Here is a 17,648-nt window from a genome sequence, read left to right as displayed (position 1 = left end):
CCCCCACACACACACACACACACACACACCTACATGACTTTTAGCACTTTTACATCCCTCTCCCTATGCTACAGACCTTTTATTTATTTTCTTTTTTCATCACACGTCAAAACACACACACACACACATCTGACTTTCTCCAACTTTTGCACATCTCCATAGAACTTTTTATTTATTATTTTTGTATATTTCTCCTCCATCTATCTACCCATGTCCTTGATTGCCTAGCCTTTCAGCTGAAACTGGGTCCTCTGTTGACCAATCAGTGCAGATGCATATTAAAGGTACAGCAACAATGCTCCACATATTTAAGATACAGTCCACAATCCAATATACTTTGTCAAATCTCTCACAATTTACTAGCTGTCTGTTCTGGCACTGTAAATAGGAAACAAACCTATGGCTTCGGAATGAGCCATACTTTAATCCAATCAACATGTAAATTCAACAGCCTTAAGCCAGAGTTTTACCTTCTAAGAGTGAGGTTGCAACTAAACTATATAAAAGTGACTGAGGCTGAGAATGTATTTTTGTAACGACGACATGCACTGTACAGTGATATCACAGTGTCTTGGTATCCCAAAAGTGTATTTGGCTACTATGTAAAGGTGGAGGTGTGCATTTGCCTTTCTAACCTGATCAGTTGGAACCCACTCATAGACCTCTGAAGTTCGCCTACAAAAAAGAACCAAAACGGCCATCTTTGCCCATATAAGGAAATCCGGTTGTTAATTGAAGCTAACTGGTGGTGCGATAATTAAAAATCCCCATGTTATTTTCCCATAGGAAAAATCGGATGCCGGATGTGAAAGATGGCAGCTTTTTTGTAGGTGAACTTCAGAGGTCTATTAGTGAACAGAAACCATGGGAACAGACGGTGTGTTGACGGGCAACGTGAAGCGGCTCAGTGGAGAGGGTCCAGAGAGTAGTCAAAAGAGAGAAAAAAAACTCTAGGGCGCTCTTAATAAAAAAAAAAACCTTATTAAAAAAAAAAATGGAATCAAGACAATAGCTGAAATGTGTATGAGGGTGTTTCAACAAAGTCCTTTTAGGCAAGTCCCTCCACTCGGCGGCCATATTGCAACGCTTTTTGGACACTCATCGGACATCCTATTCGGCAGAAATGCGCGTGCGCAAGGCTTCACGACACCAACCTTGCTCCAGCGGGGAGTTCACAACACATGATTGACACGATGTCTTCACAACACACCATATGAATGGCTCAATGTATTCACATCACACCACATGATTGGCTCAATGTATTTACATGTCGACGTTTTGCCGAGGAAGGGGTGGGATATGTGTAGACAACGGCCATATTGGTGTTACAAACTAACCCCATGCATTTCTATGGAGGATTTTTTGAGTGCTGTGTCTCCACATTAGAAAGTCTCTGGTTTCAACATGTAGTCATAGCAGCCATGTCTTAAATAAAGGCTTCTTGTGAAGAGTGCCATGTCATTTGTTTTTTCATGTTCTTTGAACACTCATGTTGCATAATGAAACAACATAACACAACACACTGATAAATAATTCTAGGTTTAGTGGTACGATACCAGTCACCCCTGTGGAAACACAGGTGTAGTTATCTTTTATAAAAAGTAGCAATGTTTTTTTTTTATCTTAATGTCAGTTTTTGTATTGTGCTTGCTGTAATATGTCTCTTCTGAATGGACTTTGGGAAGAGGGAGCTGAACTATCCCGCCAGAAGCCACTATGACTGGGTTCATCAGTCTGAGATGCGAGAGGCAGCCTCTTGCAGGCGGGCCGGCAGACAGACAGACAGACAGGCTGTCTCACCTTCGGCAGGGGAATTGGTGAGAGCTGGCCGGGGCTGCTGTCAAAACCACCGGCGGCCTACGCTTCCTCAGCTCATTTTCCATTTAGACCCGAGCTAAGCACGCACACGCACACACACACACACCAGCTCTCACTCAACCCTGCCACACACACACACACACACACATTAATCACGTGCACAAACTGAAAGAGAGAAAAAACTGCACACACAAACACAGACACTCAATCCTTTTAAGAAGATTCACACACTGACGCACATATGCAGACACTAGGTACTAAGACAGGCACTAGACACACGCACATCACATACGTCACACAAGTGCACATGTAGAAGTAAGCAGAAAATAGACTCCCCACACATATGCAAAAAAAACAAGTAAACGTAGACAAGTAAAGGCCACCTGTGTGTAGTGATGCAATCCACCCACCTCACACACAGGCACAGATTCTACTCAAGCACATGCACGTGCACACACACACACACACACAATCCGCTGAAGTTCTCACTAAAACAAAATGCCTGGAGGCGTCTGCATTTCAAAGGCTACCAGCCTGCATCATTTATGAAGCATTATCATTAAAAAGTGTATAGGCCAATACTCTGAACTGATACTGCATTTCTGTGGCGGGCTGCACAGAGGATCTCAAGAAGCAATACATGATGTCTCATGTGCTGGAAAAACAAAACAAAACCAGGAAGAGGAGAAACAGAGGGCTGATACCACCCCCACCCCCAGCTCCTTGGAGCTTATTTTCAAAGTGTGTGATGAGATAAGAACATCTTCAAAGAAGCTCGTGCTTCTCCAGTCTCAACCTTCATCCCACCCACCCACGGCCTGAACTGTGCTGATGGAGGAGAGAGCATGCTAATGTTCTGGCCACCCCGGAAGATGGGGAGAGAGAGAGAGAGAGAGAGAGAGAGATATATATATATGCCCACCACGTGCCCTTTCTTACCACTCATGAGCTGTAATGTTAGGGAGAACACTGTATGTGAGCAAGTGTGTGTGTGCACGAGTGTGTGTGTAGGCTTCTGGTGTGAGCAGGTGCTGAGCGTTCGGGCTGGTTGTACCCTTTGCCACCCCACGGTGCCACTCTATGGCAGCACACACCAGAATCGACAGGCCTGCGGCACGATTCGCACTCCGCCACCCACCTGCTCGTCCACGTGCCTACGCCCACGCCATGCCTCTACCCCCACCTGCCTGCCTGCCAGCACGCAGCTAGGGAAGACAAAGTCCTGACACCAAGACAAAGGGGAGAGGTTCCCTGCGGGAACCTGGGGGAAAATCCCAAGTGAAAAACACTTCCTCTCTTCAAACGATGGTGGTTGCGTGCAGTCATGACTCACACGGACGCTCTGATGACTGCTCGCATCCTTACCTGTTTACATCCACATGCAGAAGCAAACGAATGAATGAAGAGACTGAGGGAGGGAGGGAGGGATAGACAGATGGATGAACGGATGAAGGAATGAGTGAGTGAGTGAGTGAGTGAATAAGTGAACAGACGGATGTTGAAATAAAAGCACATAAAAGGCAGATGGAAACGGGAGAGTGAGAAAGTGGCGATGAGAAAGAAGAGAACAACGGAGCGCTCACAGCATGAGTGATGAGAGTGTTAGAGAAACTGTGATGAACAGATGGAGCAGGGGTGCTTCAAAAGCACAGAACCTGGCCAACGTTTCCCTCACGAGGCACCCAGAGTCCGCTCCTCTGCAGGGAAAGGACCGACTGCAGAAACAAAGACGACGCAGACTCTCACTCTCAAACGTTTCGCTAGGGTGTAAGGCTGGGTTTCCAGCCATTATGACTGGCCCTGATGAAGGCTATTATGCTGAAAAGTCAGGGCTTAAAATTCATTTTTCAAAATAGGGGGGAATTCCCCCCTTCAGTGCTTCACATGCCAGGACTTTTACGGGCTTTTCCCCAAAATCACGGAAGAAACGTCGATGCAGCGCTATAGTAGCAGATAATCAGGCAAGTCTTATTTAAATAAACTCCTGGTGCACTTACAAACTTTCTAACGCCTCGTTATTGGACTAAAGGTCATAGTTGTACTACTGCAGAAGTTTCGTACCATTCAGGGCATTATTAGTGGGGTCATTTACGAGATAAAAGTTGATTCCATCACGACTGCAGAACGTCATTAGTTTCTGACAGCGCTACTCGACCAGGGTTCAACCAAGGGAAAAAAGGTTCTGGGAGGGTGTTTGGCTCGGGGTCATGGTGCAAAGGACCCTAGGGTGAAATTACTCCGAACCATCGCTTTAAACAAATTATGTGCAATACCCTTAATCCCGCGCTGAAATTTAGGCCCTGAAAGTGTAGGCATGTTTCAACAAAATAGCCATGCGAGATGCTAGAGGCTTTTTAAACGTATAACCCTCGTGCCTCAGACTCTCTCTGTAACTGGACCGAATGCTGAGAGAGATGCAGACGCAGCGCTGTTTAATGGCTCACTGATCAGACATCTTGACCCTTCATGAGGAAATAAGGATGCATGCTGCTGGTGCATCTTTGGGAAAGGGGACGGATGACAAAAACCCTCCAATTTACGCATATAAATCTACAGGGGCGTGGATGCAGACACGCTCACACACGCACACACAACCCACCCACCCACAAACACTTTCCTGATTATTGAGAAGAGACTACGGTCAGCAAGTGTCCATAAATTCAAATAAATTACTGCTCTTGGGAGACATAACCTGTCCGGATGCAAAGACAGATGAGCTCAAAGGCCTGGGTTAATTGGAGAATGTTGTATTTGCACTGCGTTGAACAAGTATGTGTGTGTGTGTGTGTGTGTGTGTGTCAGTGTCGGTCTTTCTCTTGATTAAATCACTGCAGTGGAGCAGTGACAGGTCAGGGGGTGAGGCTCCCAGAGAGAGAGAGAGCGAGAGTGACAGAGTGGAGTGGAGATCAGCAGCCTCTGGAGGATGTGTGAGGTGCTAGATGGAGACAGATGGAGTGGCGGCCTGCCTGCTGGTGGCAGAGCAGAGGAGAGAATAATGGCTGTTGGATGGAGCACGCTCATTAGGCTGGAGAGGGATGGGGTCAGGGAGAGGCCATTACCTGGACATCAGACAACATGACGCACTAATGGGGGCTCAAACATTAAAACACACTCAGGTGTCAGTGAAGATCCCGGCAGGTGTGTGTGTGTGTGTGTAGTATCCTGCAGGTGTGTGTGTGTAGATCCCTGCAGGTGTGTCTGTATGTGTGTGAGAGTGAGTGAGTGAGAGTAAGAGAGTGAGAGAAAGTGAGTGTGTGTGTGTGTGTGTGTGAGAGATGTGTTAATGAATGCATTTCTTACCTGTCTTTGTGCTGAAGCAGCCATCTGAATCTGGCAGAACTTCACAGCCTGGTCCAGAGCCACATCCTCATCCACCTATCAGTGGAGAAGACCAGCAAGGAGTTAAGAACCTCATTCACTATTTGGTTTGGCAGTCCACTAAAGCCTCTTTCCAAAGCTGCCCAACATTAACAGTCTAAAGCAAGTCTTTTTGAGTCAGATTTGTCTGAGATTTGATGCTCACCGTGAACATATATTTCATAAGAATCTAAAGGAATACAATTCCATTTGTTGTGTCATAGCTAGGACAAACATCAGTATCTCACTGCCTCGTCACGGGGGTGCCCCAAAGCTCAGTACTGGGGCTCCTTCACTTAGGGATAATTGGGCCCAGCGAGGTGTACATGGCACTCACATGTGTCACTTTTCATATCACCCCTGCGCAGAGGATACCCAACTCTCTATAGTTCCCCCCTAATGACTCCATGGTCTCAACACGGATGTCTGCTTGTCTCTCTGACATATCCACATGGATGAAAGAACATCACCTCCAACTCTTGCTCTTGCTCCTAACGAAGGTTGCAGGAACCTTGGGTGTCATGATTGATGACCAGACTTTCTCTGGCCACGTCACCTCTGTTGCCCGGTCATGCCGCTTCACACTATTCAATATAAGACAAATCAGATGATGGTCTCTCTCGCCTCGATTACTGTAACACTCTCTTCAGTGGTGAAACCACTGCCAATCAACCTCTGCTTTCACACATTACCCTGCTGTTCATTGAGCTCCACTGGCTAAATTAATACAAATGTACAATGTAAATGCAAATGCTACACAGCAATCAAACTAACTAGGCTGATTCAGAACACACGAAAATCTCTGAGGAGTCACCAATCATCAAAATCTCTGAAAAAACGTTTCCTGCACCATGTTGAATCTATTAACCTGACTCTCGCCAGATGAATTTCGTTCCGCCTAGCTCCACTCATCCATCTGGGATCAATCCATTGGAGTGTTGCTTCAGAAGGCTGGGCCTAATCAAAAAATGCTTGCATATGATTGAATAAGCCACTTGTCCGTCATCTATTGACGTGCTACTTCAACCACTCTGCTTGAAGCCAACCCGTGGCGCTGATAACAGTCTCACAGTCGCTTCTACGCTATGTCACATCTATGAAACTCCCGCCCTGCGTCCTGATTGGCTCTACCATAAAATCTGGTGCAGAAATCACTCTCAACGGAAGAGGTCCCAGATGGATGTGAGTGAAGCTAGGCGGAGCTAAGCGGAACGAAATTCATCTGGCGAGAGTCAGGTTAGAATCTATGGCATCAAACAGCATATTTAGGGATAGGTGATCACCATGCCAATATATCATATGAAAGCCACAAGTAGTAGCCTCTGGAAGGACATACAGGAGCATAAAAGGCTTCTTTCCAACACTCAACACCCAAATGAACCAGTGAACTGTCCCCTGATATATATACAATAACATTCCAATTGTGCAATAGACTGCCTTTCTCTCTTTTTTTATTTAATTATTACACCATTTTTACTTGTTCTTGTCCTAGGTGTGTTTTGTCTTGTTGTTTTTTAGCTGTGTTTTATTGTTTTTACCCCAAATGCATTGTGTATATATGTATATATATATATATATATATATATATATATATATATATATATATATATATATATATATATATATATATATATATGTGTATATAATCTACAGTACAGTCGCCTCAGGACTGAGCATTGACAAGCAAGTTGCCACTGTATAAGGTATTAATTAGCCAGCCAGCTGAGAGTCTGATTTGCCTGCCCTCTCCAGCCCACTAATTGCTCCTCCTGGAGATCAGGGAGCACTTGGGACTCCCAAGAAGCAGGCGGTAGTTTCTGGAATCCTTCAAAAACATGGTCTAATTGGCCTCGTTTTGGAACACAGTAATAGGCAGGAAATGTCAGTGGCAATCATCACTGATAAGATGACCCAAGAAAAAAATGCAAATAAGCAAAGTAATATTTCACCTAGTTTAATGAAAGCCTATGTAGCATCTGTCCATTAGTGGTCAGTATACCTTATATGCCCCCCCCCCCCCCCCCCATGTAAAGATTTTTGCTCTGGATTTTCTTTGATATGGATTGCAATATATTTGGACAAAAGCTTTTTGGTGACCGTGACAAGCTAGCTGTCAAACTATAAATGCCTGCTTGTATAACAAAGTATGATCAATTTAGTATTCCAAACGGCTGAATAATGTCTTTGATAATATTGTACAAAATCATAACATGCTCAGCAGCCAAATAAATAAATGGCATGAATTAGTGACAAACTGAAAGTAAACAGGTCTCTTTACTTTTTTCTACTTTATAGGTATCAAAGTAGACCTAGAAGCACTGCATGGCCAAACTGTTTGCAAGGTTCTATGTCTACAGAAACAGGTCCATCTCTCTATCTCTAGTGCTCCACGATGGGGAAGGAAGGTTGTCAGAATCTATACCTCTATCTCATATATTGTACTCAGACAATTGCACTTGGTTAACTGCAAACCTAATACGCAGAAGCCAACTGGTAAACTGGACCTCATGCTGCCATGAGTACTACAGGTCTTTCTGCTTGTCTGGGGTCAGCAGCATCCAATAGAGGTGAGGTCTTCTGAGGACTGTTGCTGAGTGAGAACTGGTAACCGCACAGACTGCAAACACAAAAGAAACGGAAACGCATGCAACCCCCCGCTTTCTTCAGAAGCACCGAGTAAATCGAGGCTAATTTTAGAAAGAAAGAAAGGCAGGAAATCACTGGTGCTTCTGGAGCTTCATATAGTAATGCCTGTCGTTAAACGGCAAAGAATTGCGGGGATTTCACATTTCACTACCATTGGCAATTATCCTACCCCTACTAATAGCACATTCAGTGGCAAGTTCGGGGGTTTCTACTGTATTTTCCCTATTCTCTCGCCTTCGAATAAATAAATAGCATGACGCCTATTGTGGGTTAGAGAAGAAAAACCGGAGGAATAACCACCATGGCAGGGTGCTTCTTGCCAAACCCTTTCATCAGATGGTGCAGCCTATAATCAATGTGTTCTGCTGCACAATGCCAAATATGTTATGATGAGGGAAGCAGAGAGATAAGTCACATGCTGCCTAAATGGTGGTGACACAGCGGTGCTTTTAAGGGATTAAAAAATGGAGAAGCGGCCTGTCTGTGCTTGCTTGGGCCGAGAGAGAGTAAATAAAATGGATAAACCCTGACTCAAACTTTCTGCCTTGGGGGAAAAACAGACAGTTGAGCTGTCACATTTGGCAAGTGTTCTAAACCAGTTCTGTAGCCCAGTGCCAGTCATGTCAGACTAGACACCAGTTAAGTCTGAAGGTGCAGTAATTGTAAATTTTTGGAATGCTTAAAATAGCTAGCTCAATGATGGGATCAGTGCTCCCGCGAAACTATCAGCAAGTGAACCTTCAACGTTTCAATACAAGAACATCCACAACAAAGAAGCGTCCATGACAGTGAATCATTTTGCACATGTACACAGTTGGGGAAATTATTGTTAAGCTTAACTTTAAGTTAACAGACATCTCTTTTTTGGAAGGTGCAACCCTAAATCTTGATAAAAGGTTGTTAATAGCTGGGCTCAGCATCCAATCAAATACATCCTGTGTTCATGTTGAAATTATGTTTGTTGATTGGCAAGAATATGATTAATTTAAAGTAACTTTGCTTCCCCATTTACAGAAACAGAGTCTTCTTTGAGCACACACACTGGACCGCTAAAGTAACGTGACTACGGCACTGAATTCGATGGATGATGGATTACAAACAAGGACTATGTTGCGTCTATATGAACAGCATCATGGTCTTTGTAGTGTTACGGCCTCGGTGTGGCCTTTACAGGCATCAATACACAGGAACATCTTGGCAGTAGGTCTTAGCAGTTAGCATATCAGCACCAGGCCACAGGAAGTTTGGCCCACTGTTGGCATGGTATTCATATGAAAAGAAAAACAGCAGAGATATAAATAGCCTACGACAAGGAGCCCCTGAGCATACTGGACTTCCCCTGCTGGTCAGACACTGGTGGCCTCACAGTGTTTCACTGCACACAGCTGGTGGGGAGGATTTCCTCTTTCTGAGCTCACTCAAATATTGGCATCCCTTCCATTACAGCCAACATATAATAGACTACTCTCATTATCAACATACTGCCTTAACAGATCAACTACCCTAACAACTAGACCAAATATCAACTACACCAAACATGTATTTTTCAACAAAATAAGCTTTAAAGAACTCACAAACAATATTTCATTTCATATCAGATAACTATTTTTCATTTGACCATCAGTCCACCTGTTATAGCAGTTCACTGTTGTTAGTCCATAAGTCATCTCTGCCATACAGAGTCTGACAAGACAAAAGATGATGTACAAGGCAGAAGCATGGAATTGAATGCTGTAATTTCTCAAGGGGGTATCCCACCACTGTTTACAATGAGAAAAGCTCCAGACATACTAACCTGACCAAAAATGGATTAGAGAGACATAGAAAATATGGGGCCTGTCCCAGGGGCGCCTGCAGGAATTACTGCTATGGTACGCACACCCATCACCCCCCCCCCCCCCCCCCCGCAAAAAAAAAAAATCACTCGTGAACAATATTTGTCCGTTTTAGGTCCGTGCATTGGTCAGTCAGCAAAAAAGTAGCCTACGTAGCATAACAACATCCACATGCAATAATACAACGACAACGTCCACAATTACCTATTCATTTGGACAACTTGATACAGCCCTATACAGGCTAAAGTTACCTTTAGTTTTGTTCTAGCGTAACGTGACCTCTGGCTTTAGTTCCAGCCTTGCATTCCTTAGTTTAGTAGAGGTCAGATGCAGATCTAGTTTGCTTTCTGCCTGGTGGTGGAGCAAACATAACCCAGCAAACACAAAAGCCTGGTTGGTGTGGACATCCTCCTGATTAACTTGCAACCCAAGGGCCTTATTTCTCAGGATGATATCCTCATTCCTCACAATACCAAAACACACTATAAAACACTATGAATGCCCTTTTTTACCCACCTGCTTAATGAGCATGTATGTCTCAGACATAATCTTCTCAATGCGGCCCAGGTCATAGGTCATGACCTTCTGACCTTGCTGCCACACCCTGTAAGCATCCAGCAGGAGGGTCTTGCCCGACTCCACGTCCTCCAGGAGCTTCCTCTTCCGGGGCCGGCGCTCTGAGGCGCTCGGGGCCGATGTGGGGGGCGGCCCCTTGGGTACCAGGCTTAGGCTCTGATGCTGCAGCTGATGCTGTTTAGAACTGATGCTCAGTTCCTCTAGAGACAGCTCTGGCGTGTGGCCGCCGCTCTCCGGAGCCTTCCCTGAGGATTCCGGCACTGTCTGCAGGGCCTCCTTCTCGGCCAGGACGCTCGCGCTTTGAGAGTCTGCCTTCTTCGTGGCTGTGGCTGTGGCCAAACTGTGTCCCAAGTCCAATTCCATGGGCTCTTCCGCGCTGCCCGCCCTGGCACTCTCGCCCTGCGTGCCCTCAGCCCTGCCCTGGGGATCGGTCAGTTTTTCAGCAGGTGCCTGCACAGACGCCTGCTGCTGCTGCATTGGGGAGTCGTCTCTGGGTGCTGCCTCGGCTGAGGTGGACGATGCTGGGGCCTCGGTCAGGGCAGGCTTCTGAGGCGGCTGGGTGTGCTTGGCGGCCTCTGCAGAGGGCCTGCTGGTTGGGTCAGCCGTCGTCATCTCCCCCATGGAAGGGACAGGAACTTTAGGAGGCGGCTCTGATACCTGGTGGCGCAAAACAGGGAAATGCTCAACTGAGAACTGAGAAGGGAAAAAATACCTGCAATTTCTCGCATTTCACTCAGTTCCAATAAGCAACCTTCAACCGCCACACGGAAAATGACCTTTTGAAGACTCAACGGATGTCTTTTTGTGAAGGAGTTTGCACGTATTGTAAGAATCCTCAAAGAAGTCGGTTCAAGTATATGGTACTCTTTGCAATTCAAGTTTTTTGAGAAGGAAACGGTGGACAAATACTGTTGACTGATGATATGGAACACCATATAGGCTATTCAGTAAGTCCCTTCAAGGTAATACTGAACTGAACTACAGGTAGTTACAAGACCGTAAAAATATAAAATGTATATTAAAATATATAAAAAATATAAAACATTGAGCAACTTCATAATATAAGGGCAGAATTTCTGACCTTTGAAAAATACTAACCTAGTCTGTGGTCAGAATCAGAAACTGTAATCTTGTATTCAAGCTACCTATTACTGCTTAATAGCACTTATTAGCTTAAAATAGCATGTTAGCACATTTTCTGACATAGTGAGAAACATTTGGCATAATGATGATGCCTTGTAGTAGTAATAATAGATTTAATAATTTGTTCATTTAGAGTAGATTTGAAAAAATCCAAATGTCCTCCTTGAGTGTACTTTCTCTCACCAAAGACTTTCTGGTCTCAATTAAGCTTCCACAAGATCCTACGTCCATCCACCCTGGCCAATGTTAACGAAATACAAATGGCATTTTCCTTTGATTCATGTTTTGCCTCCACTGTTCCAAAAGTCCGGGGATTTGTGGAAGAGAACTCCACTACAAACAGCTAATATGTGTGTGTGTGTGTGTGTGTGTCTGTGTGTGCACGTATGTGTGTTTGTGATGTGCTGACAGACTGTAGGCTGTGCTGAGTACCGTACCCCAGTGAGTTTGTTCAGATTGTCCTCCAGCACTTTCACAGTGAGGAAAAACGCTCGCTTCGCCAAAACCTGGCGGTCCACATCACGCAAATATTTCCTGAGCCAAGCAAGAGGATGGAGAGAATGAGACAAGAACATAGCACTGGATTAGTCACTGGGAGCTTGGGAAAAACAGGAACAAGAAAAGAAGAAAAAAGAAAGTGCTTTCCTTTTCCCCCCTGACTCTAAATAAGAACATGATGGCAGTGTAAATATTGAAAGTTGCAGTAGCATTTCCATCAGTATGAGTGGCGGGGGTGACATGGGCTCTTCTTACTTTCCACCACTATTCCACTCAGACACAGGAAGAGAACACCACTACAAATAGCTCATTTGTGTACAGAAACCTGTGTGTGTGTGTGTGTGTGTGTGTGTGTGTGTGTGTGTGTGTGTGTGTGTGTGTGTGTGTGTCTTACTTTCCCTGGTCAGGGGTTCTCTGCAGCATGAACGAGACTTTAAGTAATGTGTCGTGGTCCCGGAGCTCAGACAGCACCTCCAGCAAGAGCACGATGGAGCGGTTCATATGAGACGCAAAGCTGCCTGGCCGATCAATCTCATCCACTGGAATACGCCAGATGCCCTGGAGAGAGAGAGAGGAGAGAGAGGAGAGAAAGGGAGAGAGATAGAGAGAAATAAATGAACTAGAATTCAGACACACACACAAACATACACCGACACAAGCCTCGGGGTCTGCAGGCAGAAGCTGCGGATCATCTTCTGCCACTCCACTGTCTTAAGTTTCCTGCCAGCGAAGGCTTTGGCCTTGACCTTTGTCAAAAGTGAAAGCCCTACCATCGAGGCCCAGGCAACGTGAGATGCTGGTGGCTCGCGCTGACATTTAAACACTCTAATCCTCAATTACAGCAAATTGCAAAAGCGGCGGCGTCTTCGAAGAGGCAAGACACAGAGTGAGTGAGCGCACCAACGAGAGTGTGAGTAAGAGAGGGAGACGCCGATGACACGGATTAGAATATTACCGCTTTGTGACCACTTGCTCTTTTGGCAGCATGAATCAGCCTTGCGTGCCCGTTGTTTGAACCCACGCCATGAAATATAAGCAACAGCAGGCTGATGTAGCTCCTATTCCTTCTCTATCTGTGTGTGTGTGTGTGTCATCGAGAAGAGAGAGGAGAGATGACTTGATGCTAACAAAGACGATGACACAGACAGACGCCTGCACCAATTGCACCAGGGTTGAGTCCCCACTGCATTTCTGCAGCCTTTACTGCACTCCTGACAACATGGCCGCCGGTCGGGTCCTATGCACCTACCCCACACTCAGCAGGCCCATCTAAAACATAACAGCCCCCCAAAGTACACAGTATCGCCCTGAGATCTGTGTTTGTATGGAACTACACATGGTGGCCGAGGCTGTGTTTCACATCTTAGTGTAAATGATGCGCACATCATGATAACATTAGCAGTCTGGAGATGAGGAGTGATCTCACTACAGCACAACAGCAGTCTGGAGATGAGGAGTGATCTCACTACAGCACAACAGCAGTCTGGAGATGAGGAGTGATCTCACTACAGCACAACAGCAGTCTGGAGATGAGGAGTGATCTCACTACAGCACAACAGCAGTCTGGAGATGAGGAGTGATCTCACTACAGCACAACAGCAGGCTGGAGATGAGGAGTGATCTCACTACAGCACAACAGCTGGCTGGAGATGAGGAGTGATCTCACTACAGCACAACAGCTGGCTGGAGATGAGGAGTGATCTCACTACAGCACAACAGCTGGCTGGAGATGAGGAGTGATCTCACTACAGCACAACAGCTGGCTGGAGATGAGGAGTGATCTCACTACAGCACAACAGCAGTCTGGAGATGAGGAGTGATCTCACTACAGCACAGATGAGGAGTGATCTCACTACAGCACAACAGCAGTCTGGAGATGAGGAGGATCTCACTACAGCACAACAGCAGTCTGGAGATGAGGAGTGATCTCACTACAGCACAACAGCAGTCTGGAGATGAGGAGTGATCTCACTACAGCACAACAGCTGGCTGGAGATGAGGAGTGATCTCACTACAGCACAACAGCTGGCTGGAGATGAGGAGTGATCTCACTACAGCACAACAGCTGGCTGGAGATGAGGAGTGATCTCACTACAGCACAACAGCTGGCTGGAGAGCACCAAATAAGAGCTGCAGGCTGGCAGGCGTACATGCAAAAGTGTGTGTGCGTGTGGGCATTCCGCGGCACTGGGGGTCACACTGGGGCAGCTGCCTGGAGGCAGAAACTGGGCGCGGGCCACCAGTACTGATGGGGGGGGGGGGGGTGGAGACAGAGGAAGAAGCACAACAGCCTCATCAGACTGCTTCTGTGTGCGCCCTTGTGTGCAGTATCTAGGAACTTTATTAGTTCTGACTTTACTTAAACATTGATATAGCTAGCTACACACACACAAAGTCCTTATGCATATCTACATGAAATGCATTTAGGCTATACCAGGGGAAGTTGATGGTATGGCCATCAGGAAGCAGACTTCAGCAGACAGAGAGAGTGGAGAAGGCAGAATGAGCGATGAAGAAACCAAGTAAGAAACTGAGGGCCAGAGAAATCATTTCAGACCAACCCTATCCTGGACCAAACTATATAGAACTCCAACCTTATCCTGGACCAAACTATATAGAACTCCAATCCTATCCTGGACCAAACTATATAGAACTCCAACCTTATCCTGGGCCAAACTATTTAGAACTCCAACCTTATCCTGGACCAAACTATATAGAACTCCAACCTTATCCTGGGCCAAGCTATATAGAACTCCAACCTTATCCTGGGCCAAGCTATATATAACTCCAACCTTATCCTGGACCAAACTATATATAACTCCAACCTTATCCTGGACCAAACTATATAGAACTCCAACCTTATCCTGGGCCAAGCTATATAGAACTCCAACCTTATCCTGGGCCAAGCTATATAGAACTCCAACCTTATCCTGGCCCAAACTATATAGAACTCCAACCTTATCCTGGCCCAAACTATATAGAACTCCAACCTTATCCTGGGCCAAGCTATATATAACTCCAACCTTATCCTGGACCAAACTATATAGAACTCCAACCTTATCCTGGGCCAAGCTATATATATATATAACTCCAGCCTTACCCTGGCCCAAACCACAAGCGGCCACAGGTTGCACTCTTGCATTAAACCAGGAAGACCAGGGCCATCTGCTACATGGAGAAAAATAGAACACACACACACGGTCACGCTTGACCACAAGGACATTATCAAAGCACACACACAAAATTACCCTCTCTGGAGACACACGTGGTGGTCTGGCCTTATCGTGATGAGGCCAACCAAATGAGGTGGCTCGTTTGACAGCCCGCCATGACAAGAGCACCACGCTGCTTCCTCCTTCACAACAAGCCATCTCTCTCTCTCTCTCTCTCTCTCACTGCACAATCCCCCATTCAGTCCACCTGCAGTCCATGCTCGCCTGGCCCCCTACTCAGAAAGTGTACGCATTTACCGCCCATGCATTTAGGGAGGAGAGGAGAGGAGAGGAGAGGCGGGGAGTGGGGAGTGGAGTGGAGTGGGGGGGTCTCTATGGTGCAGTGTTCTCCTGGCCTGGCAACAGTAGTGAACCAGAAGGGGGAAGGAGATAATATGTGCATGATGCTAGTAAGTGAATGAACGTGCAGTAAAAACAAAAATGCTGCAATTCCTCACAGCGAGTACCTGAATACCTGATTAATAGTATTTCTTAAACGCTCGCGGTGCACTGGGCCTCCTCTACGTCACTTTTAACAAAAAGTTCTGCCCAGAATGGACTGCATGCAAAAGTAAATATTGTGATGACATAACATAATCTTCTCCGTTATTGCATTAAAAGCTCCGTTCGTTTATAAAATAACACCAGCTGGTATGAAAAACATTCTGACCAAAGCTTAAATATTTTTTTTTGATGAGTTAAAAAAGAGAACAGAATAAAACATACTGTAATACAAACCAAAAAGGACATTATGAAAGACTATTGTATACACACTGCTTGTATTAGTGTGAAGGCAGCATGATGTGATGTGTGGATGTGTATGTGTATGTGTGTGTGTGTGTGTGTGTGTGTGTGTGTGTGTGTCTGGAGAAGATGAGGATCAGACACAGAGCTCTCACAGGGCTTTACCCTTTCACTGCACAGATTACAGAAAGCCTCCCAGGAGGGGACGGAGAGAGAGAGAGAGAGAGAGTGGAAGATGGAGAGAGTGGAAGATAAAGAACGAGAGGGAGAAAGGGAGAGAGAGAGAGAGAGAGGAGAGAGAGAGAGAGAGAGAGTGGAAGATGGAGAGAGTGGAAGATAAAGAACGAGAGGGAGAAAGGGAGAGAGAGAGAGACAGAGGGGGAGAGAGAGAGAGAGAGAGAGTGGAAGATGGAGAGAGTGGAAGATAAAGAACGAGAGGGAGAAAGGGAGAGAGAGAGACAGAGGAGAGAGAGAGAGAGAGAGAGAGTAGAAGATGGAGAGAGTGGAAGAAAAAGAACGAGAGGGAGAAAGGGAGAGAGAGAGAGGAGGGTAGGGGCTGGGGCAGTAGGGGAGGGCCGTGTTCCCTCTGATAAACAGACATAATGTCACACACTTCCTCTCTGGCACGGCATCCCCATTACAGCCACACACACACACACACACACAAAAACAGAGTGGCTTTGGGCAGATTACTCCACAGCATTTCAGATCAAGCAGATTTACCAGAATTTAACTGCCATGCTTTAAATTCTGTGTGCTTGTGTGAGAGTGTGTGTCTGTGTGTGTGAGAGAGAAAGAAAGAAAGAAAGAAAGAAAGAAAGAAAGAAAGAAAGAAAGAAAGAGAGAGAGAGAGACAAAGACAGGGACAGAGAGAGAGAGAGCAGTGGAAGAAATTCACGGATGAACATGGACCTTTTGTTTATGTGCACAGCAGTTTACTCTTGTGGCGTCCGAAAGGAATTTGACTATATTTGGCACACCATTAGCCGCCACATCCATCAATCCTTGCCAGTAAACACGCTCTTTGACCCAAGGGCTTGTTCGCATTCGACATGTTTGCGTCCCGAGCACAAAAGAGGGGACCTTTGAGCCAGAAACATTCGTATGAACCAAAGACTGTGGAAAAACAATGTAAGCTGGACGAGCCCCCACAAACTCTGGTTCACAGCTGTGATGCACACCAACACCACCCCGACGCAGAGCGCGCAACTCCATCGGTCTGCTCTCTGTCTCTTGGACACACAAGATGAATGGCCAGTGGCCTGTGAGGATGTGGGTGGACGTAAAAGAGAGTGCAAGAGTAAGAGTGAGAGAGAGAGAGAGAGAGAGAGAGAGAGAGAGAGAGAGAATCTCACTGGAATCTGAAAGATCATGAAAGCGGGTGCAGACAGGGATCAAGACTCATGCTGATTGGTCAGCAGGGAAAAGTGAGAGGCTGGTGTGTGTGTGTGTGTGTGTGTGTCATGAAGTGTGCTCACAGACCTGTTTGATTGTTGCAGTTCACTAATGGAGACGCAAGCGTAAACAGGAAACGAGTCATTTAAATGATTAGGCGTTTGCGTGTGGACAAAGGTGTGTGTTTGAGGGAGAAGGGGGCATACCCTGTAGATGTGTGTGTGTATGCATGCATGTGTCATACTTGAACAAAAAATAAAGTGAGAGGGTGTATATATGTGTGTGTGTGTGTGTGTGTGTGTGTGTGTTCAGCACAAAGGAGGGTGATAACGAGCTGACGGAGGCGGTGTTGCATCACAGCCGCCCAAACAGAGCATCACAAGCCATTTACAGTCTGCGGTTTAATCAGGCAGCAAACACAGCA

General features: G+C 45.9%; 1 protein-coding gene across 10 annotated transcripts in view; it reads right to left on the bottom strand.

The window, feature by feature from the left end:
- Nucleotides 1–17,648, bottom strand: part of cabin1 (calcineurin binding protein 1) — a 79,619-nt gene that overhangs the window by 16,376 nt on the left and 45,595 nt on the right. For all 10 annotated transcript variants that reach the window (XM_048244098.1, XM_048244099.1, XM_048244101.1 and 7 more), the window contains 4 exons: nt 12,268–12,431; nt 11,813–11,909; nt 10,173–10,889; nt 5,119–5,193 (listed from right to left, as the gene is read on the bottom strand). In XM_048244098.1, the coding sequence (XP_048100055.1) occupies nt 5,119–5,193; nt 10,173–10,889; nt 11,813–11,909; nt 12,268–12,431 (1,053 nt within the window). The remainder of the gene's footprint in view (nt 1–5,118; nt 5,194–10,172; nt 10,890–11,812; nt 11,910–12,267; nt 12,432–17,648) is intronic.

This window comes from Alosa alosa, chromosome 5, assembly GCF_017589495.1.
Source record: "Alosa alosa isolate M-15738 ecotype Scorff River chromosome 5, AALO_Geno_1.1, whole genome shotgun sequence".
NCBI lineage: Eukaryota > Metazoa > Chordata > Actinopteri > Clupeiformes > Clupeidae > Alosa > Alosa alosa.
This window is presented reverse-complemented; position numbering and strand designations above follow the sequence as displayed.